Source organism: Lepidochelys kempii, chromosome 15 (genome assembly GCF_965140265.1).
Source record: "Lepidochelys kempii isolate rLepKem1 chromosome 15, rLepKem1.hap2, whole genome shotgun sequence".
NCBI lineage: Eukaryota > Metazoa > Chordata > Testudines > Cheloniidae > Lepidochelys > Lepidochelys kempii.
The window spans coordinates 13,627,166-13,646,463 of NC_133270.1; the positions used below are offsets into that span (position 1 = coordinate 13,627,166).

General features: G+C 40.3%; 1 protein-coding gene across 4 annotated transcripts; it reads right to left on the reverse strand.

Moving 5' to 3' along the window:
- Positions 1–142: 142 nt before the first annotated feature.
- LOC140898911 (solute carrier family 2, facilitated glucose transporter member 11-like) lies at positions 143–19,298 on the reverse strand. 4 transcript variants are annotated; one of them, XM_073313470.1, is made up of 12 exons: positions 16,456–19,295; positions 15,781–15,879; positions 14,027–14,187; positions 10,422–10,546; positions 9,576–9,705; positions 9,242–9,390; positions 5,863–6,050; positions 3,838–3,948; positions 2,154–2,255; positions 1,806–1,881; positions 775–902; positions 143–440 (listed from the first exon to the last, which is right to left on the reverse strand). In XM_073313470.1, exons 1-12 carry the CDS (start codon positions 16,477–16,479, stop codon positions 234–236), a joined length of 1,500 nt encoding a protein of 499 aa, XP_073169571.1. In that variant the 5' UTR covers positions 16,480–19,295; the 3' UTR covers positions 143–233. The 4 variants fall into 4 exon arrangements, with proteins under 4 accessions (XP_073169571.1, XP_073169572.1, XP_073169573.1 ...); XM_073313471.1 differs by having other exon boundaries at positions 143–369; positions 15,781–19,298; XM_073313472.1 differs by lacking the exon at positions 15,781–15,879.

The following is a 19,298-nucleotide window of genomic DNA, read 5'->3' on the forward strand; positions in this document are numbered from 1 at the left end:
CACATGAAATGCACATTACTGTGTAACTAGTGATGGTGTCCATTAGATACTGAAAGACACTCATGTTATAGAATCACATAGGATGATCTTCTATGAAGTCTGTTTGCACGAAGAAATGAATATGAATACAGAATAACAGGAGTAAAATATTAAAGCTAACACTCTTTTTTTATATTCGTCTGTGTGTGACACCCTTTTCTGTCCCTTTAAGAAATTACTTCTCTTCTGTCCAGTCATAACTTGGTACATGAGGTATATTTTTCAGAGGGATTCTCTCCCATGTCCTGGACACATTTCTTCCTGAAATTTAAATGATTGAATTCCTCTTTGATTTCCATGACTGATTTGCCTTTTGTTTCTGGAAGGAACCTGTAGATGAGAATCCATGAGATAGAAATGAAGCCCACAAAAATAAGGAAGCAGAAGGTACCGAGGCTTTTCTGAAAACCAAAAGAGAAAATAAAATAAGTTAAAGACCCTTGACTGTTGTAGTTTGGGAATTTTTAAAGCAGATATCTTAATTTCAAATGGTGATCTGGAGGAACATGTTGCACTCTATGAACGGAGCAATCTCTCACTTTTCACCTCCTTGATAAGGGCTAATTTCTGTGGTAAGGCATGTCTACCCCTGGCTAGGAAGCAAGGATGTTATGGTTATTCCAAAACCCAGGTTTCCTGATATGCTGGTGTGTTGTGAGGCCATTGCTTTGGCACAGAAATATTCTCCAAAATTTTTTTTTTTAATCAGGCACCCTCACGTTTAGATTCACTTACCACTACATATGGGAAAATCATCCCGATCACATAGAGTCCTACCCAGTGTAGAGACATGGAGATCACTAATGCGGATGATCTGGATGACTGGGTGAAAAGTTCAGGCATGAGTGGGAATGAAGCTCCAGCTGGAAAGGAAAAGATTTCTCAGATTAATAATTAAATAGTAAAAATAAATGTTTGTTCATTTGTAAGATAATTTAAATCCAGTGAAATTTTAGTGTAAAGTTTACCGATATTAGACTGGATTCCAATTTCACACCAGTTTTAGACTGGTATAACTCCATTGACATCAGTGGCATTACCACGAGTTTACACTGGTCTAAGTGGGGGGAAAAACGAATCAGAGGCATTGAATTCTAATCGTCCATGTGCAGTCAGTAGTATTTTTAGTGGTAAGCTCTTTTTTCTGACTTTCCAAGTAGAGGAACTCAGCTTTTTTTCCATTGGTAAACTTCCTTTTTTGATCAGTGTCACTTGAAAGAACTTTTCTTGTTTAATTTTTATTGCAGTAAATAGTCTAGCCACTGACACTAAAGAAGTTATGACAGTGTAACTTATAAAGGTTTGATCCAATCAAGGTCATGCTACTAACATTCACATATAAGAGCCTTTATATTTCAAATTTGATCTACAGTGAGATTCTTAAGAGTATATAGTTAGTAGAATTGGCTTCCAAACAAAACCTCCATTGTAAGGGTGTTTCCCAGGCAACACAGAGCAGCTAGAATGGCTCTAGACTGTGTCAACTCCCAGTGTAGGGAGCGTATTGGGAAAGGAAGGGACATGGTTAGAACATGCTGCCAGAATGGCTATTAGGCCATTCCTAAGGGTGATGGGATGAATAGTAATACTTACTATTAATCTGCACACCAAACACTGTCTATAATTGTGCAAAATATTATAAATATTATATTTTATATTGAATTTAATTTGTTCAGATATCAGTATATAGCCCCTTTATGTTAGTATATTTAGATTATTCATTCTTTTTCCAATCTCTCTCTCTCTCCTCAAATCTATGTACTAACCTGGTCCAGTTGCAAAGATGATAATCAACAAGAAAATTACAGCAATACTGAAGTAGGGCATCCAGAAGAACTGATGCTAAAGGGGAAGACAAAGGGACAATAGACCGTGTTTGTTAATACCTTAATAGACTTCCATGCTGATTTCTTGCCAGCATGGTTTGGAAAACCTTAAGGAGTCTCAGCCTGAAGAAAATTCTCTCCTTTTTTGGAGGTGACTGTTCTGAAAATCACAAATAGAATATTTAAGAACTAACTGAATGAATGTTGTAGATATTTGTTCTTGCAGACAAGAATCCCAACTAGGGAAGCTATTGGTCAAGGACACAGAGAAAGGGAATGTTTCTTTACCTGCAGGGAGAGAGTTGTTGTGAGGACCATGAGTGTCAAAACCATCAGTCCGTATCCCCACAACAGCAGCATCCTTCTGCCAAATTTATCAATGATGAAGCTCTGAAGGGCACAAAATGCAAAAGACACTAAAATTACTTTTCCTATTTGTCTTTTATATTGATATTCTTCACCAGGATTCATCTATCTTGTGTGTAATAGGTCCATGAGCTTGTAATCAGATTCGACTTCACTGGGCTTTTCTATATCCTAGAATTATATTTTGGTTAGGGATGCTGGCATATGCCCTTCTGTCTTTTTCCTCTTCCTGTGTCTGACTTCCCATGAGGCCCCTGCCAATATGAAAACTAGAGCTGTTCAGGAAAAAAAAATCCCTACAAAAAGTTTCAAGGAAAATGATTTACGTAATCACTATGGTTCAATAAGCTATTTGGCCTCATCAGGCAAATCTCCATTCTGAACGCAGTATCTTACTCTGCTGCCTCAAAACTTCCTTAACGGCTAGAGGTTGCCTTAATGGGCGAAGCTAGACAAATTTATATGTGAAATAAGGAACAAATTGTTAACAGTGAGGGTAACTAACTATTGGAACAATTTACCAAATGTTGTGGCAGCTTCCCCATCAATGGAAATGTTTAAATCAAGATTGGATGTCTTAAAAGATATGCTGTGGTTGAAACAAGAACTAATTCAGGCAAGTCCTATGTCCTATGTTATGCAGAAGGTCGGACTAGGATTATAGTGGTCCCTTTTGGCCTTGTAATCTTTGAAAAACAGTACTAGTAGTCCCATTGTGCCAGCAGCTCTTTCTTGTGCAGAACCTGTCTCTTCTCTAGTTTTCACTGATTCCAAATATTTTTCAAGCAAGTTCCTAATGGAACTGGCAATTGGTGTCCCTCTCAAGTGAACGGAGACATGGAACAGAAATGATGTCCTTTTGAGGAGCCTATTCTGCTCTTCCTGTTGTGTAGATGCTCCCTAGAACTCCGAGAAAGGTGAATTCCATTGAATGAGCTCTCTTTGAATAGACACGAAGTGGGATCATGGGGTGAGTAAGTATGTAAGTGAAGAGATAGAATCAGAGGCACATATCCTGAGGTTAAGAGGATCGAGAGGTCTGGTCCTCACCTTTGCCTCAATGCTACTTTGATCAAGAACTTAAACTCCGCCTTCAAACTGGCCCAGAGTAAAGAGTTGAAGTTCTTCTACCACATCTTCTTTCCACTTGCCGAGCTTCACCGTACCTCTCAGGGAGCTCCCCCTATTTTGTAGATGTTCCAGTAAATTGTTTTACTACCAGCAATGTCCTTTATGGATCTGAATGCCAGAGCTTTTTTAAAATTATAATTTCCCTCCATTGCACTGCCACTAGCAGAGGTCCTCCAGCGAGAGCAACGGTCGACGCGCTCGTGTAGGCGAGGCACTAGTGTCTGCTGCTGTTTATTCCGCCATGTCCTCTGAACTTGCTTTGACTAAGGTTAGATCACATGGAGATAGAAATGCTGGCACCTTGTCTATACTCGACTACCTGATGCAGTCAAAGAACAAGAGAGAAGCCCACTACTTCATACTGGAAAATCCTTTTGCAGAAATAGAGCCTCCCTTTTCATTGATTCAGAGAACTGTCCACCACCCAGGTAATGGAAATTTTACATATGCCAACTCCCACTGCAATGTGACTTACACACATTATGGAGGCGCAGAACTCACAGATCCCAGCTCCCAGAGATATGTAGGGGATACGATCTTCAGTAAATCCAGCTGTACGGAACACATCAAAGGCATAGAAATAGATCTGGGAAATGTAACAAAAGAAATAGTTTAAAAAAAATCACTGAAGCACACCTGTGCAAGACTGTTTATGAGTAATGGGCCAGGTAGCAGAGAGAGTGTGTCTCACTCACTAACCTGGTTTGTTCTTAATAATCTAGTTAATATTGAGCTCTTACTCTAACATTTATGTCAAGTTGTTTACGTGGGAACAGATTTTAATAGTTTCAGTGAAGATTAGTTACCTAAAGAGCTTTCCAACTTTGTGGACATAATGAAAGTCCATTACTTTGCCAAGTCACAAAATCAGGAGCTGGGGAATTACAAACTGTTTGAGTATTTTTGGCTCAAGATAGTAATAGAAAAATATTATGATCCTAATCCGTGTTCAACTTCCATTCTGAGCTGTGTAAAGTTTGCCTGTCCTTGTAAGGCATAAACCCCTCACCGCCAGTGTAAATGGAAAATTGAGAATCAGGAGAAAGGAATTGAAGGGTCAAAACCCCTTCCCCGCTTTCACACACAGCTTTCTTTGAAATTCAGGGGAGTTGCACGTGAATGAGGTGAGTAGGATTGAGTCCCAGACATTCAACTGCAGACTTGCAAAATGTCACAGGTTCCCATAGTGCAAATGTACAAAGCCTACTATCCTTAGAACAGAGTCTCAGTTGGTGTAAATTGATGTAACTTCATTGAAGTCAATGGAGCTGAACTGATTCACACCAGCTGGAGATCTGGTCCAATTTTTCTGGCTGCAGAAGGAAGAAAAATTGTATCCTTAACCACGATAATAATAAAAGTAGGGCAGCAGTTGTTTACAGTTAGGCAGGTTTCATGAAAGCTTCATACCTATAGCTGCCCATTCTGCAGTGGCCTTAAGAGTTTTGGGGAAAAAAAGTTAGTGCAACAAACCAGTGGAACGTTATGTTGAAACACAGAACTCACGGTGCCCAATGGTCTTGAAGACTTACACAGGAACATAAATATCGCCATGTTGGGTCTAACCAGCCTGGTATTCTTTTACTGATAGTGGCTAATAGTAGATTCTTCAGAGAAAGGTGCAAGAGTTCATTTGGGTATAATCTCTCAAAATCAGTTCCATGCCACTACAGGGGCCTTGAGCATTGGTGCAGTTCTCTGCCTGTAGCACACAATAGTTTAGTCTCTGGAGGAGGATTGTAATACTTAAATTTAATCCAGGTTATTGGGGGTCAATGTAGAGGTAGCTGGGTGGGGGGAGGAGGTTAGTGGCTTGTAGTGTGCAGGAGATCAGACTACGTGATCTGCTGGTTCTTTCTGGCCTTAAACTCAGCCTAGGAATCCCCGTAATGGACAATTATAGTATAAACTGCCCGTAGCAAAAGATTCTTCCTAATCCCCATCACTTAGTTGCAGACTTGTGTCCTGAAGCAGAGGGTATATATAACTCTGTAAATTACAAATATATATACTGAACTGAGGATGTTTTCATTGTCCATATAAATGTCAAATAATTTTTTAGTCTTACTAAACTCTTGGACTAAGTGATATTACGTGGCAGTGAATTGAGTGCATTAATTATGCATTTTTTCAAATACAGTGTAATCCCTTTATCAGTTTTAGATTTCTTTCCTTTCAAATGAATTTTTTACTCCTCCTACTATTAAGTGTGCATATTGTAATGGACTTCCCCTCCCATTAACTAGAATGTTGGTGGATGTGGTTTGAAAGAGGTTAGGGGATTGGAAAATGTAACAAATGCTTTGTTGGACTGTGTACTTGTCTGTACCTTTAGGGGAGGCGGGCGTTGTTTTGAGTCAGGGCTTTGGCAGCATTAAAGTTTGCGGAATCTTTATACTATGTGAGCTCGCCTCATATCTTTGAATACATCTGGTATTACAATGTGTTGCTTCCTCAGTGATGACTTATAATAATGTTTAAAGTGAGGCAAATACTTAACTGCATTGATACCACTAAGCTGCATGGTAACAACAACAGTGATCAATAAATACAACTGAAATCGCAAGGATCGGTCTTTTAGGAGTTCCAGGACATTCATGGGTTTGATTTTTTTTGTTGTAGCCTGCTCCTTCTCCATATCATCTACTGCTCCTTGATGATTCCCTTCACCCCAAAGCTGCTTCAAAGCTGTAAAGGAAAAACTCTCAAAATTATTACGCAACAAACAGATAAACCCATTAAATTTGTTCGTTGATGTTTTTTCGCCAGCCTTCCAGTCCTTTACTAACTGATCAGTGGATTCATCCAGTCCTCCTATGCGTGGCCATTGATCAGTTAGTTCGAATCCTCTCTCCTTCTAGGTGCTGAGAGAATCCAGATCTTTTGAACTTGGGTTGGAAGCAGAGAAGAAGGGAGGAGGGAACACTAGATCTGTGACATCAACCCACCTGTACTATGGATTAGGCTATGTCAGTGTTCTCCAAACTTGGGACGCCGCTTGTTCAGGGAAAGCCCCTGGCGGGCCGGGCCGGTTTGTTTACCTGCCGCATCTGCAGATTCGGCCGATCATGGCTCCACTGGCTGCGGTTCGCCGCTCCAGGCCAATGGGAGCTGCGGGAAGCAGCGGCTGGTACGTCCCTCGGCCCGCGTCACTTCCCACAGCCCCCATTGGCCTGGAGCAGCAAACCATGGCCAGTGGGAGCCGTGATTGGCCGAACCTGCGGACGCGGCAGGTAAACAAATCTAAATCTATGTAAATGTAAATCTAAAGCAGCCTAAGTTTATAACAATTTAGAATCAACTCCATTAGACTCTCACCCACTTTCTAATGTATAAATTACATTCCACTTATCATAGAACATGAAGGTTGGAAGGGACCTCAGGAGATCATCTAGTCCAACCGCCTGCTCAAAGCAGGGCCGTATACATTACCTCTGAATTTGGGCCACTGAATCTCAGAGAATCTAAGTTGGTATAACTTGTACACAAGGGGTGGGAAGAGATGCAAAAAAATGCTTAATAGGAGGGTCAATCTAATTAGTTTTAAATTAACATTAAGGTACAGCCTACTTATTCTCCCCTTCTTTCACCTCTTTGATGTGTATTATACACTGTCTTAGACTCAAAGGTAGAGAAGGGGGGCCAAACTGAGAAATGATGTGTAAGGATGTGTAATTTATGTCCGTCAGTAGATTGAGTTTCAAAGAGTCTAATTTTCTCCAAGGGAGTGTGAGCAGAAATCTGAAATGATGTGTACATTAGGCCTCCGTAGACTAATTTAGTCTCCCTTAGACCAACTTTCACACATTGTATTGATTTCTAAGGATGTTTAAATTGGTCTACTTTACACAGGGAGGGAGGTGGAAGATCATTGATTTACACTTGATTCATCTCTGAATTTGGCTTGCAGTCAAAGTTTTTCTTGGCATTTTTTTAACTTATCATTAAGATCTTAATTCTATAATCTTAGAAATCTTAATGCTATACCATTACTTCTAGTGAAAATAGAACCATTAAACTTTACCACAGATCTCCTATTTTATAAGTATAAGGGAAAATGTGGTAATTTTTGTGGTAATGTCTTTTGTAAATTTTTTTTTTTAATGGCTACCCCTCAATAAACACAGGTAAAAAGCTCTCCGTTCTTGGTACTCAAATACCTGTAGATGATTACCATGTTTCCAGTCTCTAGGTATTTCTTAGATAAACTGTATATTTTATCACTTTTAATCTTTCCTCAAACCCTCCCGCCCCAGTCTGTCATTTTTGTTGCTCTTTTCTGTACTCCTTTCAATTTGTCAATATTTCCTGGTGTTGAGATATTCAGTTTTGCGAATCATATTAATTGAGTAGTAACACCAGGACCAGATGGAGCAGAGGGTGATTCCTTTCTGCTTCATAATTTAAAGACACGGTTTTTCCCCCCACCCCCTCCAGCCAGAGCACATAGCAACCACAATATCTTGCTTACTGCACCACTATCATCCATATGTCTCTTTTGGCATTTCTTTTTACTAGTTTTCTTCATTCACTGTTGAATTAGTTTTTTCCACCGTGGGCTATATTAACTTATAATTTTTCCCTTGTTGAATCTATTTTTATTTCACACCAATATTTCTAAGCCTTCTTTACTATTTCTCTGTGCTCACTGGTGTTCAGAACACTAAGAGGGTATTCTCTCTAAATCTCTTCAACTTGCTGTTCCTCAACCTCCAGATAATTAAGGAAGATATTAAATAGCTAATCTGTTCATCCATCCACATCTGATCCATTGTTCCATCATTATAATACATATTTATCAAAGTATGCAGTGAATAAGTCAATTACTCAATCCATCAGTCAGTTCTTATGTCATTGTTTGATGGATTGCTCCACCATGCTTTCTATTAAACCCATCCATTGCCCTGTCACTCTTTAATTGAATCAGTAAATATAGGACCATCCGTTCAGTCATCCACACTTCAGCTTATGTGAAGATGCACATGAACTTTGTTCCCTATCAGGTGTTGATAATATCAGTAGCTGTCCTGTTTTAAGAGAAATGTAGAACCCTGACCTCTTTTTGCTCCCTACTTTCCAGCCGTTCCTCATTTAACAATATCTTTTCTGCTCCCTTTCACAATCTCCACACTGCTGGTGTGAGCACCCTTTCCCTTCCATTTCCTGCTGTCTGAAATTATCTTCTCTTACTTCTCTGCCTCATTCATTTGCTTTTTTCTCAAATGTCATTTTTTAAATTTTTTGCTCGCCTATGCCTGTTCATTTCTCTCTTTCTCTGTTGTTGGCTTTATCATCAAATTCTTTAACTTATCTAGTGTCTATTAGGATAGTATTTTGGGATACCATTAGTATGAAAAACTATACAAAATAAAGGTGTCTGATTTCAGCTGGCTTTAAAAAGTGTTTAATTTTAAATACATTCATAGATATCTCAGTTGATTATAGTTACTACCTATTAGTTTGCTGTGCAATGTTGTTGTTGGCTAGTAGTTTAGACAGAAAAATATTTACCTTCTTAACAAGAAAAAAGTTACCGCTCAGAAAACACACAGGGATCAGATCTGTTCAATAGTAAGATACCATTCTTACCCTGTCACTTTTCTGACTATAACCACAACTCAGTATAGCATTAATGTTAATTTTTGCACTAGTTATATATCAGAGTAAAGAAATGATGGCCACTAGTTTTAATAACAATGTTAACCCCCACTAATACTTGTATCTGAACTGTCTTGATGACAGCATTAAGAAAGTACAATGTAGAAGTGGTATTTTGTTTTTTCAAAATGTTGTGTAATCCTTTCCCCTTCCAAGATTCCAGCTTGAGTAACTGGACAGAAGCTAGGAAAAAAGCAGTAAGTTAAGGTGGTCCATGTTACCTTTCTGGCAGCCTTCCATGTCTCCCTTTTGCATCAGTAGGTAGGATGGAGACTCAGGGAAGAATGGGAGAGTGACCAGCTGCACCAATGCTGCGATTCCACTGATAGCCATCAGTAAAGGCCACAAGGATTCAGTTCCTAAAAGTTCACTAGAGAGAATAGGTTAAAACAAGAACCAAAAGAAGGGAAACTTACCAAATGTTTTTGAGTGATAGATAGGGAGACTGAATTAAACTATATGGGATAACAATGGATAGATAGAGAATGAATAGAAAGATATCCCCCACGTCCGGTCCCAGAAATTTAGATGTGAACATAAATATGTTTGTTTTACCTTAGTCCTGCAATTTGCCCTAAGCATTTCCCCATGTTCGCAAAAAACAAGACAGTGACACTTGTAAATCCACGCAGCTTCTTAGGGGAAATTTCTGCCACATACTGGCCATGTAAACTGCAACCCACACCTTGAATAGGGGAAAAGAGAAAGGACAAGTTTGTTTAAAAGAAGGAAAATGTAACTGAAGTCCCACTGAAATTAGTGGGTTTTGCCATTAACTTCGATGGAAGTAGGATCAGTTCTGTGCTCCATACCACAAACTAATGTTAAATGGAGGATTCTTCTGTTTGAGTGGAAATTAAGAAAGATCAAAACTCTTTTTAAAATAAAAAAGAGGATGAATTCTCGTTTACTCCTTAAAAAAATAAGAAATCTAACTGAAGTTGTTCCTATATTCTGTGTAGTCAGACTGAGATGTAATTTTGATAACCATACCTAGGGATAAAAGATATAAGAGGCAAACAGTTTCAGTCTGGGCAGGATACTAGCAGTACGAAGTGAACATTTTATTTATTTATTATTTTATTATTTGCAAACCTGCAATATTTCTGCTGTCAGCTTTATTACCCATTTTTTTAAAGTTCACTCTTCCAACGTGTTTTCCCTTAGCCTGGAATATTATTATGTGGAAAATAGTCTCAAGCAATCAAATGCATTCTCTTATTTCTTTCTCTTAACCCCTTTATCTGATATCCTTTGGGTTATCATCTCTTTTCTTCCCTATAACAATTTATTGACCCCTTTCATTTTGACACTTAGGAATACTGATCCTGCCTCTGGCTTACAGCCTTGCAGGGGGATCCCAACTGATTATTATACAAGTAGAAATCAAACACAACCTACCTGAATTAAAACCACAAAGGAAACGTCCAATCAAAATCATCTCAAAGGACTTTGCCATCTTACTGAAGCCCCAGGAAAATGCAGCTGCTATCAGAAGCAGGTTATTGAACATTAGACATTTCTTTCTGGAACAGCACATAAGAGACTTTCATAAAACTGGCAACACCATCTCTCTCTTGCTTTCCCCAAATACCCTCTTTTTATCCTCTGAATACACAGATAGTGGTGACTTTATCATTGAATCAAGAATTTGCAAGTGGGACCTAGCAGTTGCTTATGCCGGGCTGTTGAACCATTACTTAAATTGATACCGAAATTGGTGTAATCCAGTGATTCTCAAACTTTTGTACTGGTGACCTCTTTCACATAGCAAGCCCCTGAGTGCGACCCCCTTATAAGTTAAAAACATTGTTTATATATTTAACACCATTATAAATGCTGGAGGCAGAGCAGGGCTTGGGGTGGAGGCTGACCGCTCGCGACCCCCACCCCATAATAACCTCATGACCCCCTGAGAGGTCCCAACCACCAGTTTGAGAACCTTTGGGTAATCTAAGCATAAAGTAGACTATTCCACCATATATGGGAACACTTCAGTCAGGTAAAGCAGAGACTGTAATGAAAATTTTGAAATATTATTTCTTCAAAGATACCCATCCCAGCAGATCTCCCACTCATGGATCTGTGCCATTTGCTGGGAATTCTTTAAGTTCAAAGTTCTGAGATTTTGGTTTCTCAAAGGGTATCTGGCACTATCCCTGCAGAGGAACCCCACAGTGCTCTCCTAAACAGTTCTTTTCTGAACACAGTTTATGAAGGACACATCCAGTACAGTTAAAGTGTCTATATCCTTTACCCGTATTTGAATGTCAGCCTCCTTTATTTAAAAAGAAAAAATATTGAGGCACTTACTCCTACCTGGATTAGGTCGCCAACAATCCTGGCAACACCCGTGATCTCCACCCCCCCCCAAATTTTTTGTTTAATCTTCATTTTTATTGGTGCTATCTGTGCTGATTGATGATCGTCGTTGATGCTAGCAGCTATGCTGTATCCGTGAACTTTGACCCATTCTTTTCTTTAGCCTTTTCACTCTTTTGTGCCTCCCTCCTCCACCCTTCCTCTTATGCCTGCTAAGGGGAGAAGAATCCCAGCAACTTCATGAAGCATTCTTAATGCGGTCATATCTCATTCCCCAAGGACATGCACATTTAGCCAGCTTTTACAGGAAGAAGGCTTGGGATGATTTACACCTGGTTGCCTTGGGCGTCTGAGTCTTCAGTATTATCCAATAGGGACTATAACATCTGATTGATAGAAATTCTCAGGGGTGAAAGTAGGCCGTACGGGCCAGTATGGTGTACCGGTAAGAAGCAGGTACTGGCCCATACGCAGCCGACATTAAAGCGCTGCCGCAGGGCTGCCGACAGGGGGAAAAGGGGCAGCTGCCCCAGGGCTGGCGATTTAAAAGGGCCCGGGGCTCCCGGCTGCCGCTACTGTTGCAGTGGCCGGAGCCCCGGGCGGCACAGGCCAGGCAGCGTGGATGGGCTGGCTGGGGGAGGCTCGGCCCCCATACCGGTAAGAGTTTAATATTACTTTCACCCCTAGAAATTCTGTACAATTGACTACCCCCCTCAAGGATGCACTAAAATTGAACAGTATAATGAGGACATACATCAGAAAATCCATCTCCCAGGGAAAAAAGGCATGTGGTCTATACTGCTGGACGAAAGGAGAGATTTTTATACTAGATACTCCCTGAAACTCATTCAACCTAGTCATTCTGAATTTGAGAGCTCATTTTTTTCTTACTTTTAAAATGTCATGGTAATATTCTATATTACTTCCAAAGACACTGCTGAAGTTCCGCCTTAGTCATCCATGGCTGTACTCTTTCTAAGAGACCATGTGTGCATGATTGTGGCTGAGTCTCTTGTTGCTATAATCTGACCAAGCTTCATCTCAAGGTCATATTGAGGCTGATTTGATGTGAAACTTGCTGTGGTAGCAAGCCTGCAGTCAGTTCCATCCAGGAGATATTAAGAGCTCTGTGTGTGTGTGTTTCATTAAGCAGAATTGCTTAGATTCCACCTCTAGACAAGGGTGACGATTAGGTCTATTGGTGTTATACAACCTCTTTATGAATAAGCTTGGGGCCTCCAAATTCTCTTGCCTTCTAGGAATTTTAATTTTTCAGGATGTCTCTATTTTTCCTTTTACTGCTTTAGTTTTTATATATATTTCTGAGTCCCCATATGTTAACCCTGTGTATATACTTAAAAAACCCTAGAAAACTCAAAGGCATTTTATCCTTTTATAAATGTTTTCCTTTCTAAGGTAATTTACACCTTGAATAAATTTCAAGCTACCTTTCGTAGTTGTTCTTTTTCCACTGTGTGAAAAGGATGAAAAATGGAGTAGTGCCTGATACCTATGTTTCATTGCAGGGCTGGCTCTCTACAGCTTTGAGACTGGATTGTTCCCATCCTGGCTTTATGCAGGGCCACAGGCCCAAGAATGGGTGATTGCCAACAACAGTTCAAAAGCTTGTCTCTCTCACCAGCTGAAGTTGGTCCAATAAAAGATATTACCTTACCCACCTTGTCTCTGTAACTGGAGGTAAGTAATTTTCCCTTGGACATTTCATAAATATGTATTTTATTTTCTAAATCCTTCTTAGTTTAGGGCTTTTCCCCCTAGAAACATAACAGCTCCTCCTGAGCCAAACCCATTACTGGATATTATGTTTTCTGGTCATGCGAGTATAGTGCTCATGAAAGAGATTACATTTGATGGCAGTGAAATATGGAATATCCTGTTTAACTACTGAACAGATACATCAGGCAGTGGAAGTTTCTCTGCCCTATTCCACTAACGTACCTTCACCCTGTTTTGGAGGGACCACTTCTCAGGGTGAAAAGAGGAGCTGTATCTCCATTTTAATTCATTCCTTAGTTTCTACTGAGACTTCCAAGAAAGGTGCTAATTTGTGCCAGTTAAGATTATCAAATAAAGGTAAGTATAATAAAGTCAAACTATGCTGATTTACAGGAGCTAAGGAACCTAACGTATTTGTTTTGAATTTAAAAGTAATGGACAGTAATTTCCCTGTCAATGTATGTAGTACATTTGTTCTTGTATCCTTTTGATCAGGCAGGATTAGTCAGACCTCCCTTTGGAGAAGGTCAGTGCCCTTTGTTAATTCACTGGCAGGATGAAAGTTGAGTAACATGAAGTATTCCTTTCCAGAAGCTGATTCACTTACTATTGCAGCATTGACAGCAATCAAAATCTTGTTTCCTGCATGAGATGGCAGAGCACTAGCTAACAGACCAATTTTACAGTCAATTTTAATCTACATTTTTTTTTGCAAAGGTATTAATCAGTATTGTGGACTGAACACTTGGATAAAAGAGGGAAATAGGGAACTGTCACTGAAATATATTCATTAATTGGAGGGATGGTGTGAAATAATGCAACACTTTGGCTAGAAAAATATAGACTATTCTTCCTTTCTATAGGGACAATTGTCTCAAAGCCAAACATAATTTTTCTACTTTGTTATAGGGGACAGTTTTTAAAAGTGCTTTTTACTTGATACAGACTTTCCATATTTTGCAGACAGGTATCTTGAGCTGATGGTTCCCAAGAATCCCGCAATGCTAAAAGTAGAGACAATGAAAGACCACAGTAATGTGAGGGTCTGCTCATCGATGACAGAATGGTATCGCTCTTGCCAAGTGTCATTGATGAAGTTCTTGATGTACTAGAAAGAAAAATTGGGGGGGAAGAAGGAGTTTCATTACCAATTATACTGATCATAAGTGTGACAAATATGATAATATCCAGTACAAACCTTACTGAATTAAATAAAACTTCATTGAATTAAGCTGAAGTATTTTAGGAGATCAGTGTATTAATGCAAATGTTTATGTACTGTTGAGGGATTATATGTATTTCTATGGGGCTGGGGCACGACAGTCCAGGAACTAAGCCCAGGAACTAAGAATAGTGAGGTGTAGTTAGACACATTCACTCAGGTTGTAACACCTCCAATGAGCTACCATCACGTCGAGAAAGGCTTGCATATACTGGTTCAAACTGGATTCTCCAGGGACCAACAGAGAAAAGATTTTTGGTTAAATAGCCTGAGCTAAAACTGTCTCATGGTCTTCTTTCTAATCCAGCAAATAGACTGGACCTCCAGCCCATGGGGAGCCCCAATCTTTATGGAGGGGTGGGAGGTCTTTGGGCTACTGTGGTCCCATAAAACTGAAAATTCTTGTTCTGAGCAAAAACATTTGCATTTTAGTGATGAATGGGTGACTACAGGGAAAACCCCTGTGTGAGGTTTGAAGAACTGTTCACTTGCGAGGGCCCTTGTTGGAGTTGGGGTGATCTCTGGTAAGCTTATTAATATGCATGTAGGTGCTTTTATTGTTTTAATGTATTCTCTGTAATGCTTTTACCTTAAGAATAAGCGTGCTTGCTTATAAAGAGCTGTGTGGTAACCTGTGACTGTTGGCGATTTATAGTGTTGTTTGTCTCTGAAGACAAAGCAGAAGTGCCGATGCTGGTCATGTAGGCAGTCTGCCTTGCTGGGGGGATATCCTGGTGTAAGCAGTGGGCTGTGCAGCCTGGAAATATTTTGGTCAAGTGGGGGAGAGACACATCTCTGCCTAAGAAAGCTGATGCCTGAGGAGCTGGGACCCTACACTGGGTGCTCTTGCTGGACCGTGGAGGGGGATTACAGATACAGGTGCCCTGAACTGTGACAATAAGGTCTTTTATTCTATCTAAAAATTTTAGGTCTAAAAATTCTAATTTAGAAAAAAAATTATATTGTATGTTGAACCAATTCTTTCCATATTCTGAATTATCTTCTTTCATCTGAAGTATTATAATGAAGTTGGTATGGGAGATGAAGGCACTTACTTAGCTATAATAGTTCAGTGCTTAGACTTTAATTTGTACATTGAGTTTCATTCTGTATCTTTGCTTCTTTCATGTTCTAGTCACTATAAGAGACACTTACGCCATCAATACCCATATGAGACTCCCATTAGTAGGGATACATGCAATGAAATAGACGCTTTTTAAAGAGTAGCAACTCACATGAGCCTTCACCTTCTAGTAAAAGTCTCTGGTGTGGTTAGTCTTCTGTTCTTTTAGAAATGTCCATGATCCTGAATAAATTCTGCTAAATTGTCCTTTGGGGTTTTACAAACTATTCTTACTGTTTTTCATGGACAGAATGAGAACGGAAGGAGTTGAGGAAAGAATTTCAAGGTGTCTTGAAGAACATCCCCAGGCCAAAACCTGACACTATGAATTTAGCTGTAGAGGATGCTATGCTTACCATGGAAGGATAGCTGATCATGGAAACTTGGAAGCCATATGAGAAGGTTCCACCAATTCCCAATACAAAAATCATTGGAAATAGTTTCCGATACTGAACCTGGAAGATAGAAGACAAGTTTTTGGTATGTTCAGGGTGTTCTTGGCCTTGCTGCCTCATCCTTGCACATACAAAACTCTTAGAAATATTGTATTAACAGGGGATTTGAACAACAAATCATTCCTTGAAATGCTAAAATATATACCTTAAAAAGCTCTTTAAATTAGAGGGATATTTCTCAGTGTAAGTGTTCTTCAGCTGCATGTGACTGTCAAATATAGGTATTCAGGGTTTGAAAATATTTATTTTGTTTTCTAACTTTGGGTCACTAACTACATTGAAATGAATAACTGAACATTCTTCACTGATTGCATATCTCTGAAAATAGAATAATATAAATTTAGAACAATAAAATTTTGGGAACAAACAGTGTCAAGTACCATATTTCCTTTTCTGATTTTGGGAAAAAAGTGTTAAAATGACTAAATTATTGAGTTTGATTGTCGCTCTAGAAGTACAGGGAGCATGAAAATGAACAGATCCCTTCCAATGTTCTCCCTTTTCCCTGCCCCCCTGCTGGATTTTTAGATATAAATGAGAAGTACTTGGTACATAGATAAATGACAGAGAACTCACCAAGTCTGAGAGAAAGCTGCCCATCTTCAGGGTAAGAGTTTTCTTAGCTCTTTGTTTTGTGGCAGGTCTCTTGAATTAGCAGTCTGGTTGCAGTTGTTCCTCACTAAAATTGTATAATCCAGGCACTAAAAGAAGCTTGTCCATTTGGACCAGTCAAAGTTAAATTTGACTTTGTATTGTTTGCTTTGCATTATTTTCTTTCATGCCCATTGCATAAGGTTCAGAACATTTTAAATGTGTCTGTGTTCATTCTGTATCCTCTTGTAGGGAGATATTTCTCTCCAACTATGAAAGTGTGTTGCCCTTTGTTCATAGACTAGAAACTACAAAATTAATTGTATGCCTAGTAAGTGGTAGCTGTTAATATTTGATTACATAAGAGACATCTGGCTTTGTTTGTTAAAACTCAAGGATTTAGGAAATGATTAATCCTGGAAAGAGACAAGGTGGGTGAGGTAATATCTTTTATTGGACCAGCTTCTGTTGGTGAGAGAGACAAATTTTTGAGCTTACATAGAGTTCTTCCTCAGGTCTGGCAAATATACTCAGGGCTTGTCTACACTTAAAACAGCAGCTACTCTGCCTCCCTGAGATGCGATAGCTAGGGCCTGGTCTACACTACAAAGAGGTTGATGCAAGGCAGCTTACATCGACCTAACTCTGTAAGTGTCTAAACTAAAACGTTGCTCCGACTAACGTAATTTGCCCGCTATGCTGACTTAATAACTCCACCTCCAAGAGAGGCGTAGCACTTAGGTCGACGTAGTGTCAGTGTAGACGCTGTTACTTACATCCACTTCAGTGGCCCCAGGAGGCATCCCACAATGCCCCACTGTGACTGCTCTGGTCACTGTTTTGAACTCTGCTGCCCAGCGGTCAGGTATACAGGTATGTGCATCTCCCCTCTAAAGCCCTGCACGCTTTTGAAATTCCGTTTCCCCTTCGCTCAGCGTGGAGCGCTGACCATTCTGGCTCCACGCTGCAGACGCTCCTGCCTGGAGTATAAAGGAGGTGGTGAACCTCCTGGGCCTGTGGGGAGACAAGGCTGTGCACGTACTGCTCTAATCCTGTAGCAATGTCTCCTTCTGTCTCCCATTTATATGGCCCAGGTGCCCTCTCTGAAAACCCACTTGGGAAACAGCTGATGAGTCACAGGTGCCCTGGCATCTTCCTTCTTAAAGGGCCAGTGTCGCCCTAGGACAGTCCCTGCGTCCTCTTCTAACATAGCTACAGATACATCTTGCCTCCTTGGTTTACTTTTACTTTTTATGTTCTCAGGATCTTGGAGTGTTATATAGATTGCCTCATTCGTATGCCATAGTGATGAACATGGGATAAGTGCCTAATTAGTAGGCAGTTAGATTATATCTTGTTGACTGACTTATTGCAGGTATATTTAGCTGTACTGATGTGTACTACTTCTTTATTACATCCAAAAAACTACATTAAAGGAAAGGTATGATTGCAAAGTCAAACAATAAAAATTTGTAAAATGCCAAATTTGCAACCTTAATTTGGCCCCTTTGTGTGTGTGCATTATATATACATATGGTCTCTAATTACAAAATTTCATCTATTTCACTGGACCCCAGCCTCACCAAGAATGCAGGATGGATGGTGCTCCTGAGAATAAGTCAGGGTTGTGTAGTGAATGAGGCTGTTGTCTGTAGGAACCTTGCCTCATTATTTGTAAATTTTGGAAGGTGTATAGTGAATAAGCCAGGGAATTGCAGAAAAAGAAAGGATGATCTCATTGTTCAACAAGTTTAATGCCATCATGGAGAACTGTATTCTATCCCTGTCATAGAGTTCCTATATGATGCTGGGCATGTCCTTAAATAAAATGTTCACAGTCCCTCATGGCTTCTGTCCCCGTCCCCATCTGCTGCTGGCCCTCACCCGCTGGCTCCTTCCTCTCCAGCTCCTGCCCATCTCTCCCTCTGCTGTTTCCCACCCTCTGGCTCCTGCAAATCCACCTAATTCCTCTGCATTCCCGTCAGACAGCATCTTCCTCTGTATTATGAACACTGGAACTGGAGTTAGAAGGCCCTTGTTCCCTAGGGAGACTTATTGACAGGACACCAGTGGAACAGGAAATGCAGGAAGTTAGGCTGGAAGCAACTGGAAGCCACATGGATAGAGCATTCCAGAGGGTTTAGTAAAGTTCCATTTGTTGAACTGAACTTGGATTCAGCTTCATTCTTTTCAAATAAAACATTGTGGCAATGTCAGAGCTGTGAGTTCTCTGAAGTGCAACAGCTAGGAGTGTGAGCCATGGAGTTTGGTTTGAAGCCCTGGATTCTGAAGGCATAGAACTTGAGACTATGGACCTGGTGGAAGGAGGAGTTTGACCTGTACACAGACCTAGTCAGGCAGGGAGACTGCGACGGAAAACTAAAACGATTTTATCATATTGGGGAGCAAGGCAGAGAGATCTTCACCACTTCTTCAAACCTCACAGCAGGCCTAGGAGCCCTGGGAAACTATTGTTCCCCAAAGCAGAACAAATGTGTGGAGTGACCCAAGTTTTTCAGTACAAACCAGTCCAAAGGGAGGGATAGACCCCTACGTTGCAGCCTTAAATACACAGGCTGCTACATACACATTTGGGGACTTGACAGACTCCCTGATTTGGGACAGGATAGTCTGATGCACTTGGGAACACCATCTGTGGGAGTAGCTGCACCAGGAAGTATAGGTGACACCCAAATTTTATGTTTGGGAAGGCTAGGCATGAGGCACAGAAGCTCCCTAGAAGTGGGAGGGACCATCAGTGCCCAGACGGGGGAACAGCCTCTGCTCCACCCAAGGCCCTGCCCATGCTCCACCCCTACTGCGCCCCA

Coding starts and splice junctions, on each gene's coding strand:
- LOC140898911 (XM_073313469.1), bottom strand. CDS start 15,939: ATGAGGCAGCAAGGCCAAGAACACCCTGAACATACCAAAAACTTGTCT. Junction 6,051..9,241: donor CATGGAAGGCTGCCAGAAAG/GTAACATGGACC, acceptor TTTCCTTTACAG/CTTTGAAGCAGCTTTGGGGT. Junction 3,949..5,862: donor AGCTTAGTGGTATCAATGCA/GTTAAGTATTTG, acceptor TACATTTCCCAG/ATCTATTTCTATGCCTTTGA.